Raw genomic sequence first — 13,579 nt, 5'->3', positions numbered from 1 at the left:
TTTCTTCTTCTTTTCACAACCTTTCACATTTTTTTTTCTTTCTTACACATCCTTTCTTTTCTTTTCTAAGATCAAACACATACTTGGAATTTTTCTCAACTTCACAACTTGTACTTTCTTTACATTAAGCACACTACTTTTATATTTTTCCCCCTTATCTCTCCAATTCCTTTACAAAATAAGATAGTAATGACTAACTAACCCAAGGCATTGTCTCCATAATTTTGGCTTCCAAAGAAAAGGCTTAAAGGCGCAAACTTGGCTCCGAAGGAAAAAATTTTGAATATAAAAATTTTTTAGAGGGTCATGGTTTTTAGATAAAAGTAGGCTAAGATAAGATGGCCAATCATCCTCCTAAATCGACTTAAACACTATGTAAACTTAGGCAAGACTAGGAGCAAGTTCTAGAAACATATACATGCATGCAGATAAATCACACAAGAATAAATTTTTGGCTCAAATCCTCACAAGGTATAAGCATGATTCAAGGCGAACAAGCAATTCACTAATTATGCACCTTTTACCAAACCATCAAATCAAAACGTTAAGCCACACTTAAACATTAGATGGAATGTAATATCATCGGCAACTCGATCTAAAGTGTGTCCCTAAGCATGCGTGTTTCTAAGTTCTTCATGTTAAGTTCACGACATGGATTCAAGAAAACATTTTTAGAACACAAAATTCACCTACGGGGTTTTGAAAAACAAAAACAAAAAAAACTTAAAACAAAAAGAAAAATCATAAACTCACGGTCCACCACTTCATCCCCCCAAACTTATTTACAACAAAGTGTAAAATAAGTTTGCAGAGTCGGTAGGGACGTGAGTGAACTACTGAAAAAAAACGTACCTTGAAAATCCTTGCGTCGAGGCTTGACCGGGCGAAAGTTGAGAAACTTTGAAAAAATCGCGCTGGAGAAATACGCCCAGGCGGCGGCCCGCCGCAGCATGTCCGGCGGTCGCCGCGTGTCAACAGAATGTTCCAGCGTGCAGGTGGCGGACCGCCGCAGCACATGCGGCGGTTGCCGCGGAGAGGTCAGAGCCTGCGAAAAAAATTTCAATGCACAAAATTAAACTAAAACCAAAAATTACTTAACTTAAAGCAAAAATTGTCAAAAACAAGGTTGGATTGCCTCCCAACAAGCGCTTATTTTTCGTCTTTAGCTTGACGTTCTTTGAAGCTCATGAGTTATCCCCCATCGTGACGATTCCTTTGGAATGCCTTTGTACCAACAATCTTAGTCTCTGCCACCGCAAATGGAACCAACTTGTTGAAAACTTTCTTCCACCATTTGAATTTTCCATTCGAGGTTTTGATTACGTAGATTTCGGGGTCATCGTGAGATGGAGTCTTCTTCCTCTTCTTTCTCTTGGGCTTTTCCTGCAAGGTAGGCTTAGTAGGATTAGGCTCGCCCTTTTTAGGAGCTTGAGGTAAAGTGTTAACAATGAAAATAGTAGAGTTAGAAAGATCTTCCCCTCCAAATGGATCATAAGGCTTAGACAAATCGGTCACCATGACCTCCCTGCAATCATGCTCCATCTTAGCTTGTTTCGCCTCTTCATACTTAAGCATCGCGCTTTCGATGTTGTAGGTCGACTTTCCTCCATGGTCACTTATCGTGATTTCTCCTCTACCTACATCAATAAGAGCTTTGCATGTGGCTAGAAAATTTCTGCCTAAAATTAGAGGAACTTGTTTATCAACTTTCATGTCTAAAACAAAGAAATCGGCAGGGAATATGAAGTCATCAACCTTAACTAACACATCCTCAATTACCCCTACCGCATTTACCGCAGTGTTATCGGCCATCCTTAAGCAGGTATCTGTGGATTTGAGCGGCCCGATGTTAAGCTTCTCGTAGTACTCCAATGGCATTATGTTGACGCTAGCTCCAAGATCACAAAGAGCCTTGTCTACCTTACCATTCCCAATGGAACAGCGAATGATGAATTGGTCAGGGTCCCTCTGCTTGACAGTCCTTTGCTTTTGGATGATATCACTACAGTGAAGAGGTAGTTTTAGATAAGATTTCTGGAGCTTTTGTTTCTTCATCACCGCCTCTCTCAAGAGCTTGGCATACCTAGATCTTTCCTGCAATGCATCAACAAGAGGGAGGTTAGTATGACATTTACAAAACATATTTAAGAATTGTCGGAATCTTCCTCGGCTGGAAGGGGAGTACAATCCCATTGTGCCGCACGAGTTCCTTCTTGGCGGGCGCCTCTGCCTCGTCAGTGGCGGGCCGCTGCGGGATTTGCGGCGGTCCGCCAGGCGTCGGGCAGGATCCAAACTGTGCCCTAGTGGCGGCCCGCTGCAACGTATGCGGTGGTCCGCTGGGTGTCGGACAGTCCCTAAAACTCGTTCCGGAGGTGCTGGCTTCATCCTTGTTGGTACCGACAACCTTGGCAACAGCCTTGCCTTTATCCTCCACTACCTTATTTTGGAATTGATCCATTTGTAACATAATGATGGACACAGTGGAGACAACAGTGTTTAACCCAGATTCAAGTTTGGTAAGTCTTTCCTCTACAACTCCTATCTTGGTCTCGTTGTTCTTTCTATCCTCTAACATTAGCTCCAAGATCTTTTGGATGCCAGCCTCATATTTGTCTTCTTTGGTATGTGGTTCCACTCCTTTCTCTTTGCCTATGAGATTGGAAAAAATTATGATTATTAGCATGAGATACATGTGGATGTGGGTGATTTCCATTATACTCCCTCCGTCCACGAATAAGAGTCCCGTTCACTTTTTCGCACTTGTTTTGTAAAAATGACTATAAATAGTTAAAGTGGAGAAATGATAAAGTAAGATAGAGAATAATGTAAATAAGAGTCTTGTCTACATTATTCTCTATCTTACTTTATCATTTCTCCACTTTAACTATTTATTATCATTTTTACAAAACAAGTGCAAAAAAGTAAACGGGACTCTTATTCGTGGACGGAGGGAGTAATTATTAAAATTACCACCCCCCCCTGATTAGGGCGATAATTATTATTATAAAGCCTGTTGGGATCACCCCCATTTTGGACATATTTGACATCTTTGATGACATTCTCCTCTTTGCCTGGAGCTTCTAATTTTTCAAGTCTTGCTCTGATGAATGCCAATTCTTGGGATGTCTCATTCCCACATGGTTTCTTCACTGCATCTAGCCTTTCAGCTCTGTGTTTTTCCTTGGACCAACCTCGACTGTTTGTGGCTAATTCCTCTATTACCTCCATAGCAGCAATTCCTCATTTCCTCAAGAATCCCCCATTCGCCCCCGAATCCAACAAACTAGAGATTTTTTCGTTAAACCCATTATAAAGGATTCCTACCTGATGGTCTATTCCAAAACCATGGTTCGGGCATTTGCGGAGAAGAGCTTTGAAACGTGCGAGAGCTTCATATAGAGGCTCATCGGATCCTTGCATGAATTGAAAGATCTCACACTTAAGCTTTAGGATGGTGCCAGACGGGTAATACTTGTCGAGGAAGTGGACCACTAGATCCTTCCAATTTGTGGTTTTATCTGCAGGCAAACAATCATACCATTCTTTAGCAGCATCAGTTAAGGAAAAGGGAAAAAGTCTTACTCTCACAATATCATCATCAACACCATTGATCTTGATTGTATTAGCTATTTCCACGAACTTAGTGAGATGTCGATTTGCGTCCTCAGTGTCTCTTCCTGCGAAGGCATTTTGTTCAACCCTATTGATTAAAGGTATCCCCAACTTGAAGTTGTTGGCCTCTATCTGCGGACCTGCAGGAATGTCCACAATGTTACCATGACTAAACATATTCAAGACTGGAACTACCTCCCTTGCTCGTTTTTCTTTTTCAGCTTTTGCCCGAGCTCTCTCTTCTCGCATCTCTTCCACCTCTTTTCGGAGGGCGATGATAAGATCGTGGTTGGTAGGCTCCGCCATCTTATTATCTTCTCAAGATACGCAAATCTGCACAACCTGAAGAAACTAAAAAAAAAAAGAAAAAGAAAAAGAAAAATAAAAAGAACGAAAATAAAAATAAAATAAAAAATGAAAGCAGTAAAATCCAAAGCAGTAAAATTATCCGTTTGAAGATATCACTCCAAAGTGAATTGTCTTCCCCGGCAACGGCGCCAAAAAACTTGATGCACTTTTTATTAGCACTAAATAAACCTGCAAGTATACAAAGTATATATAATATAGCTAAATGTTAGTACCGGATATCGAACACGGGGAAGACGAACACAAAGTGTCTATCATCTACTAAGACTCAATTACTATCTGGAAAAACATTTGGGATTTGAAAACTTTTGAAAAACTAAAAGCAAAAAAAAACATAGATCAACTAAAAGCAAATAAATCAGGAGAAAGACAATAGAGATAAGGGAATTCCAGGGATGTGTGTTCACAGTTATGGTTATACAAAATTCCAACTACAGTACCCTAGCACAGTTATTATTTTGATAGAACGAGTCACCTAGCCTATGCTCATGCGATACAAACGTTGATTACAAGATTAGGGTTGTCAATCCTAACACGTAACTCCAAAAAGCTCCTAAGACCCTTGAAAAGTCCTCACTCTCAATTAACAGTGCCGTTTTAAGGGAAGCTAACTGTAGTGTCTACTAAGTGGATCTAACTCGCTAGAACTCTGTCACAGTTATGAAGCAAGTTATATTAAATCATACACGATTGTGTCACTCAATCATGAAGCATCAAGATTAACTTAGGGAAGAAACAAAGTAAAAACAAAACGGATATTAAATAGAAAACGGAACTTGTATAACCAAAGTCGTTACTAACACATCCCTAGAATCCTATGAGTTTAGTTACACATAATTGAATAAGCTAAAAACATAGATTGAAGGGAAGACAATTAGAACATAAAACTAAAGCAAATAAAATCCGTAGGTTGAATCCTTGTCGTTCTTGATGTTCTTGAAATCCTTCTCCAATTCCTTGCACCAATGAAGTACTCTAGGTCTTGATCTCTATGAAGTATTTTGCAATTGGAAGTTCTCTTCTTTTGATGAAGCTTGAGGTCTTATTTATAGGGGAAAGACATGACTTGTTGTAAAAGGAAAAAAATCTCCAAAATATGGTAAAACTGGGCGCAAATCTAGGGCTTCTCGGATTCGCCGCCTTTCTCCGGCGGGCCGCCGCACCTTGGCCGGCGGTCGCCGCGTTGGAGTCCAGAGAGTCTGTTCCCTCGGCGGCGGACCGCCGCACATCTTCCGGCGGTCGCCGGACGAGACTTCTCTTCCAAGCACATTTTTCCGAGGCGGACCGCTGCGTTGATCTGCCCACCGGGGGCGCCGGCAGTCGCCGTCTGACTCCAGATTTCCAAAATTGGCGTTTTGGCTCCCTTTTTCGGCTCAATTATGCACATTTCTCACAAAACACGTCAAAATACCAAAATAGACAAAATATGCAAATAATGAACGTGTAGAGTGACTTTGACATAAAAAACGGATGAAATAATGGCCTTAAAACAGTGCAAAATCCGAGCATATCACTTAGTATCTTGTAATCTTGTAACCCTTTTGTATTTGGTTTGTCCTTATGAGATTAGCCATCTCAGTATGCGGTGTAGTACAAAAAAGGTCTCGGTAATTAGTGCTCATGGTGGTCTGATCCCTATTGTGTGGGCACGGATTTTAAGAAATATAAATAATAGTTAGTTAGTGGAGTATGTGGTCCACTTTTTTATATTGATTTTATAATAGAATTTGAGTGAAGTGAGTTATGGAATGTGAGACCTACTTACCATTTATGGTAGAAAAGTGAAATGTGACTCTTATTGTGGGACAGACCGAAATGACAAAACATGACTCTCATTGTGGGACAGATGGAGTATTACAAATTAGACATCTAATTGCGTGTTTGTTTTCCATATGACTGGTCAGAATCTTGCAAGGTAAATCAACTACAGTATCCACATGCCTTGTCAATCCAATGCAAGAGAATGCCCTGAGTATTTCTTTTCTAGCAAAAGAATAATTCTAGATTATAGGTTGTTCGGTTTGCAAGATTATATCTCGGGATTAAACATGTAGTGTGTTTGGTTCATGAGATTGTATCACACAATTGAATCCTATATGGATAATCATGTGATAATTAGTCAGAGTTAATCCCCTACAACTAAAATAATCTTACAACTTAATCTTAGATCATATATTTATACTATTTTATCTAGAAAACCAAACACCACCTAAATCTTTCTAACTTCTTATCTATTCTTTACAATAGATACATATTTATACTAACAAAAATGTTTTGGAGACATAATGTCTAAGACATAATAGGGACTATTATGTCAATATCTATTATTTCTATATATTATTTTAAATATACATTTTGTACTAGACGTTCTTATCCTTTATCCATTAGAGCATCCGCAATGCTTAATAGGCCAGCCATAGGCTAGCCATAGGCCAGCCATTCTCTCCTCTGCCACGTCAGCAACACTAAAAAAACCACCTGCCACGTCAGATTTAGGCCAGCCATAGGCCAGCCGCAATAAAAACAATTCAAAATATACTACATTTACGGAATTAAAATTGCGATATACGGAATTAAATTTACGACACATATACGGGAAAAATAATCCATTCCATTAAAAAAAAGTACAAAGATTTAAAAAAAAAAGTACACGATTTTTTTTTAAAAAAAAAGGGCTTCAACACCCGAGCCCCGTCACTCTCTACTCCTCATCGCCGTCGCCGTCGCCCTCCTCGTCGCCGCCGCCGTCTCCGCCGCCGCTGCCGCCACCCGTGGTATCTGAGCCCACGTCGGAACCCCCCAGCCGTGACCTCGCGCTCTCTAAATCAGCACGCATGCTCTCGAGCATCTCGTAAAGAATCCTCTTCTCCGTGGGGTCAGTGGCGTTCTTCCACTCTCGGAAGACCTGTAACATCTGAGCCCGCGTTTGGTTACGCGAATGGAGAGTGTACTCGAGTGGGGCGGCTGGGAGGGCGGAGGACTGGACCTCGCGGGGCGATAGGGGGGATCCGCCCCTCGCAGCCCGCTGCGCCCGCTTCTGTCCAACCGGGCGGGGGCGACCAGTAAATGAAGGAAGGGATGGAAACTCCTCAGCATCCGGGGGGAGGTCGTGGGATCCGCCGCTACTGCCGCTGTGGTCGCCGCTATAGTTAAGTCGCTGCTTCTTCGGCCACCCAACGTCGCACCCCGCCCGGAACTTCTCCGAGTCCTTCAGCAACAAGAAGCACTCCCAGAAGGTGAACTCCTTATACGTCCCCTCCAAGGGGAACTGACTCGCGGCTATCCTCCGGGCGTCGTCCTCAGTCTGCCCACTTCTGAGCTGACGGAGGGCGTTGGCGTACAAATTCGCAAAACGGCCAACAGCGGCCCTGGTGCGCTCCCACCCCTTCCGGACCTCCTCGTTGCTGAAGTCCTTCCCGTGCGGGCAGTGCCTCTTATAGGCAGCACTGATCTTCGCCCACATGTTGACGACCCGCTGGTTGTTCGCAACCAGTGGATCGTCGCACACCTCCAACCACCCCTTGGCCACCGCGGCGTACTCATCCTCCGTCCACTTCCTCCGGCCGGTGGCAGTGGGCTGCGATGACTCGCCGACCGCCTTGCCCTTCCCCTTCCCCCTCGTCTTCTTCCTCGGCGCGGCCGGCGTCGCTCGAACGGGAGTATCATCGTCCCCGAGATCGATCCCCATATCATGCAATGACAGAAGGTCATCGCCAGAGAACTGCGTCTCCACCGGGGTCGACGTGTGAGACGAAGCCGTCAAAAAATCAAGCGAGGGCCGATATACCGCGTCCCCTCCCGGTGACCCCTGCACCCCCCCCCCCCCGGCATCCCGGGATACATACCGTGCAGCATCCCCCCCTGCCACATCATCCCCATCATCTGCTGCTGCATCTGGGGCATACCCCCCCACCCGGGCGCTGACTGCCCGCCGCTCCCCTGCCCGCCGCCCGGCATCCCCTACGGCATACCCCCCGGCATACCCCCCTGGTTCCCCCCCATCGCCCCCCCCGGCGCAACAGCCATCATCCCCATCATCTGATTCCAAGGGATGTTAAATCCCGGGCCCATCTGCCCCCATCCAGATCCCACGGGTACTGTGGGAGTCTGAGAGCCGCTCGTCGCCGGACTGGACTCGTTGTTGTGATCCATCACTCGATGATGCTCTTGAACAGAAAGTTAGAGAGAGAGAAAACTCGTTAAAACAAGTGGTACAAATGAAAATGAAACGAAAATCGCGTTTATATATGATTTAAAAAAAAAAATCAAAAATCGGCGCTGGCCGATCGCTGGCCGATCGGGCCTCCACAATGGCGGCTAGCCGATCGGCTAGCGTTTCGGCCAGCGACGAGCGATCGGCGAGCCCACGCCGATCCGCTCGCCGATTTTGCGCTGGCCGATTGCAATGGTTCGGCTAGCCGATCGGCCAGCGCGACGAATCGGCTAGCCGGTCGCTAGCCGACCATTGCGGATGCTCTTATGATTATATTTTTGGAAAACAAATTCAATCCATTATTATCATACTAATCTCTAGAGATTTGAATGCTGCATATTAAACATTTTAATTTCTTTCAAGGTTTAATATCTTTATACGTCAAGATTATTAAACTCAATTGTTTTCTATATTAGGTTTGTTTGTTAAGTATATCTTTTATTATAATTTTATGTTCTTTAGTAGTATTTTATATAATTGTTTTTTATGATTAAGGTTCAACATATTTGTTTTATCATTAATTATCTCCTTTTATTAACAAGTCATTTGACAATTAAATTTATGATTTTTAACATTAACAAAATAATTGAACCTCGATCAAAAATAAAATTAGTTACAAGCCATTTTGATAGTTAAATTTATAATTATAAATTTTATATTTAATATTTTTATGAATTGCATATTTTTTATTTTAACTTTTTTACTTTCAAAATAAATTTATAATTATAAATTTTATATTTATTATTTAGTCAAAATATCACTAATTGGGCGTTGATCGTCAGTTTTTTTACAGAACCGTAAAAAAAGGACCAATCCGACGACAATTTCGTTTGTTTAGGACATGATTTTCAAAAAGTGAATATTTTTTACTAAATTCATATTTCGGTCATATGTTTATGACCATTTTTTACCTTTACTCTAAAAGCCATATATAGTAGATTTCTTTTTAAGTAACAATTTGGATTGCAAAAAATTAATAATTTTTATTTAAATTCGTTACTTGCATAATTCAATTTCTTTAAGTTCTTATTGTTTCGAATGTTATAGTTGAACCTTGATAACAAAATCATACTTTATGTTTCTACCTAATCTATCTAATACCTATATTATTTTCTTCTTTTTTTCTTATATAGAGTTTTAAGCTCCCTTCAGTATATCATTAAATAAATTAAAAATGAACAACAACAACAACAACAACAACAACAACAACAACAGTAATAATAATAATTGACTTTATAGTTTTTATTTTAAGAATTTTGTAATTTTTATTATACTACTTCTTTCCTTTCCAAAATATTAATTTATTTAAATTTTTTATTTTTAGAACATTGCAATCGAACTTCGATCAAATAAATAATTACAAGGTATTTTCTCTTTTGCTTTATAAATAATTGAGTTATTAGCTCAATTCACTATATCATGAAATAAAATTAAGAAAATATGTATAATATATTAATACTAATTGGGTGTAGGTTTTTTTTATATCATACTTACTATTTTAAATTATTCAATTTTGAAATTTTAATTTATTCAAATTTTAAATTTTTGGAAAATTATTGTCGAACCTTAGTCAAAATAAATATAATACTAATTAAATTTATTGTTTTAATTTTAAGTATTTTATAATATTAGTACTCTAGTTTGATTTTTGAGTATTTATTCTTATGTTATTCCTATGTAAAATATATAATATACTCCATTGAATTAATTTCACCGTGAGCTCTATTAGTCTTTATTATAGAAATTAGATCACCCCCTAATGATCATGCATTCATACTAATTGATTTTATCCAAAAATAGTGTTTGGTTATATTTGTCCACATATAAAATATAATTATGGCATAGAGACGTAAGGGTATTATGTCATGGAGACATTATGTCTCTAAATCACTACTCTTATACTAATTGCATCACATGCTTTGGGCCTGAGGCTTGTATAATTTGATTTGCATTAATTAATTAAAGTCTAACTACAATTAATTAAACCTAAATTTACTAATCTAGTCCATATATTTTCGCTAGCAACTTTTGTCTTTCGATACAGATAATTAATGATGATATTGTTCCATATTTCACTTTAGTCAAAGTTAAAATTATAGAAAATGAGTAAAGACGACTAAATACCACCTTAAATAAGGTAATTTCATTTTTCAATATTAATGACATTATTGCTATAGATAAAGACTCATTAGATTCGAAGATCAAATAGTGCTATGTAATTTAATTTGCACGACTCGTAACCTAAATAAAAATTATGTCGTCGCCACAATAGCAAAAATTACAGAACGATATAAGAGGATGCTCGACACTTGATAGCCTAACATGGAGCCTCTTGAGCACCACCTCAACAGAAAATACTGAAATGACACCCCGTCGCACATCATCAATGTGACGAGCATTTTGGTCAGATGTATCAACAATTAAAGGTTAGGTGCGATTAAAGACTTAAGTTGGAAGAGGATCACGCGGCTACATAGTAGTAGATGATCCAAAAACTTATGATATGATGGACCCAATAGTCTGATGCATTAGGAAGAGACTACACAACAAATGCTCCAACGACCTAGGGTTTTGTCACGACCGCATTTTCTAAGGATAGAAAATACAGTTGACCGCGACTAGGGGAGGGTTGAAACTTAAAGAAGCGGGGAAGAAAGGGAAAAAATCACAACTTGACCATAGCTTGAAATAACTTGGAATAGCTCGAATAAAATCAGAGTACCATCTCAACAATCAACAACTCAAAAGGAATACTATCTCAGCAATACTGTACTAAAAAGAAAAGCAACTACGCAGTGGAATCATTCGAGAGAAGAAATATGCCACGTGTGAAGACATGACACAATCGAAACATTTAAACATGAAATTTCTTCAACGGTCTTGCTCAACAACCACCGTGCTCATCACAACTCAACCTGCACATTTTTAAAACATATGCATGGCTGAGTATTTGATATACTCAGTGACACGTGCCAAAATAATTTTCATAAAATATTGTGTCAGCATTTAAAAGTGAACTCGAGGTTTTACAAAAGGCGGAGTCACCAAAACATTTTTTCGGTTAAAAGTATGGTCGTGCAGCCCATATTTCTCTCTCCTCATACCATATCCGAACCTCATATGTGAAATGAGAATGTGGCCACATTCTCGATCACTAGACCGGCCAACTCGAAAGATAACGCACGATCCTCTATATGTACACTAACTTGAATATGGACTCACTCACTCGAAAAACCCAAATTCGATTAAACTCAAAAGAGGGACTCACTCTGATACGACCCTAGACCCTACAACAACGGGGAAGCCACATTTGGTCGATGAGCACGACAACATGGAACCGGATCAGTCAGAGGTTGAGAGCATCGACACAACGGACGTGGAAAGTACAAGGATGCCGAGCAGTTCGAGCAAGAGCCGCAAGTCCAAGAGGAACAGGTCGAAGCCTGCAGAAATTCAAAGATTATGAGTGCTAGATACAGATCAATATTTTGCTGTTATTTATTTTCCTTATGCATAATTATTTTTATTTCCTTTTGAACAATAGTATTTTTGGTAGCTAGAATTTATAAATCTTTTCGGGTTTTCTTCTTGATTCTTTCCCGAATCGTAAGAGTCGAATCAAGCAGGGTCCGGACTCTATATAATAGAGTCCATTAGAGAGTCAAAATCATCGAGAATTGAGAAATAAAACGTTCTTTTCTCGAAACCTTGTTTCTCTCCAAACCCTAGTTGCTGCTAGGGCTTGTTCTTGTTTTCTTTCATACAAACGTGTGCTCATTCAAAACCGATAGGACTAAATATCCTATCATCTGGTGCTTGCATTGAGCCCTCTTCTCCCGACACTCTACGATGTCTACTTCCGGTACGACGAACGACATGGAGGACCCACCGTCTAAATACACGGTGGAGGAATTGGGTCAGATGATGTTTGACGCAAATATCCGTCACGCCGCTCTAGATAAAAAGTTGATGTCACAGCAATGCGACCTTGAGGGTTTTATGCGCCGTCAAGAAGCGACGAACAGAAAAATAGAGGACAGCCTTGCCCTCTTGCTTGACCCCGGTCACGGTCACCATACCAAACCGCCGGACCGCCCCCCTAACACGACCGCCACTCGTGGCTGGCACCCTCCGCCATCGATCCTTCAGCCGCCACACGGTGTTGTGCCAGAACCCTTAGTGAAGGTCAAGCCAGAACCGCCCCATTTTAACGGGGAAAACGCACCCGATTGGATTCGAAAAAATCCAAAAATATTATAATCACTACTTCACACCGCTGCATGATCGGATCTATCTTACATCCTATCTGTTCGACCACCCGGCTTCGAGTTGGTTGACATATTGGGAGGATAACTGCAGGAACAGAACTTGGGACGAGTTCCTAATAGCGGTCAAGCACCATTTCGACCCCGATATCTACATCGATCACTTGGGAACCCTTGCTACTCTGCGACAGACAGGATCAATTGAAGCCTACCAAACGGCCTTCGAGGACACTATGCAGCGTCTCTCCAACGTATCAGACGATACCCTTATGTCTCTGTTCATCGCTGGCTTGCGAGACCCAATCAAGAAGGACCTGCTAACAAGGCGACCCTCATCCCTGAACGAGGCATTCGCCCTAGCCCAGCAGGTGGCGGCTTGTCAGATTCTCCTGACCGGAGCACCCCCCACACCCAAATCAAGCTTGCAGGACCGTGAGACCCGCCAACGGAACTTCTCTTCGGGACTCTCTACCACGGTGCAACACCGCCAGGGGCAAGCCCCGCCTGGACAGAACCGCCCACCCTACCCGATTATCAAGGTGTCCGCGGCTAAACGGGCAGAGAAACAGAGGAAAAATGAGTGCTATTACTGCCCAGAAAAATACACTCGCGACCATGTGTGTAGTAAGAAGTTCTATGCCTTGATCGGCGAGGATGATGAGGAATTTTTGGATGACCCGAACGAAGAAACCAACACTGATCTGGATGGTGAAAACATGGTAATTACAGGGGATGTGTCGAGCATTCACATGGTCAACCCAAGACTTAAACCTCGTTCAATTCGATTGCTGGGAACAATTAATGGCAAGACGGTGAACGTGCTGATTGATCGCAGCAGCACACATAACTTCATTAAGCCCGCCGTCGCTGAACAGCTAAGTCTCCCTGTGCTTTCGGTTAATCCTTTTCGTGTTTTTGTGGGTAACGGAGCCTCACTCCGTTGTTCGTATGCTTGTGTTCATACCCCTATTGCCTTGCAGGGACACGCTTTTGAAGTTTATCTATATATCCTCCAAGTGGAGGGACCTGACGTCATTTTGGGCGTCCAGTGGCTGCAAGAGCTGGGCGACGTCACTAAGAATTACAAGGAGCTGACTATGCGGTTTGAATTGGGTGACAAACA

At 41.4% G+C, this 13,579-nt stretch overlaps 1 protein-coding gene across 1 annotated transcript; it reads right to left on the bottom strand.

Moving 5' to 3' along the window:
- Window positions 1-971: 971 nt before the first annotated feature.
- On the bottom strand, window positions 972-2,055 carry LOC148923308 (uncharacterized). Its single transcript, XM_089061456.1, has 2 exons — window positions 1,416-2,055; window positions 972-1,045 (listed from the first exon to the last, which is right to left on the bottom strand). Exons 1-2 carry the CDS (start codon window positions 2,053-2,055, stop codon window positions 972-974), a joined length of 714 nt encoding a protein of 237 aa, XP_088917582.1.
- Between the last annotated feature and the right edge of the window lie 11,524 nt (window positions 2,056-13,579).

This window comes from Salvia hispanica, chromosome 6 (assembly GCF_029641045.1).
Source record: "Salvia hispanica isolate PSC_SH4W2 chromosome 6, Shi_PSC_v1, whole genome shotgun sequence".
NCBI classification, from domain to species: Eukaryota; Viridiplantae; Streptophyta; class Magnoliopsida; order Lamiales; family Lamiaceae; genus Salvia; species Salvia hispanica.
The sequence above is the reverse complement of the archived record's forward strand: the minus strand, read 5'-3'. Positions and strand labels throughout refer to the sequence as shown.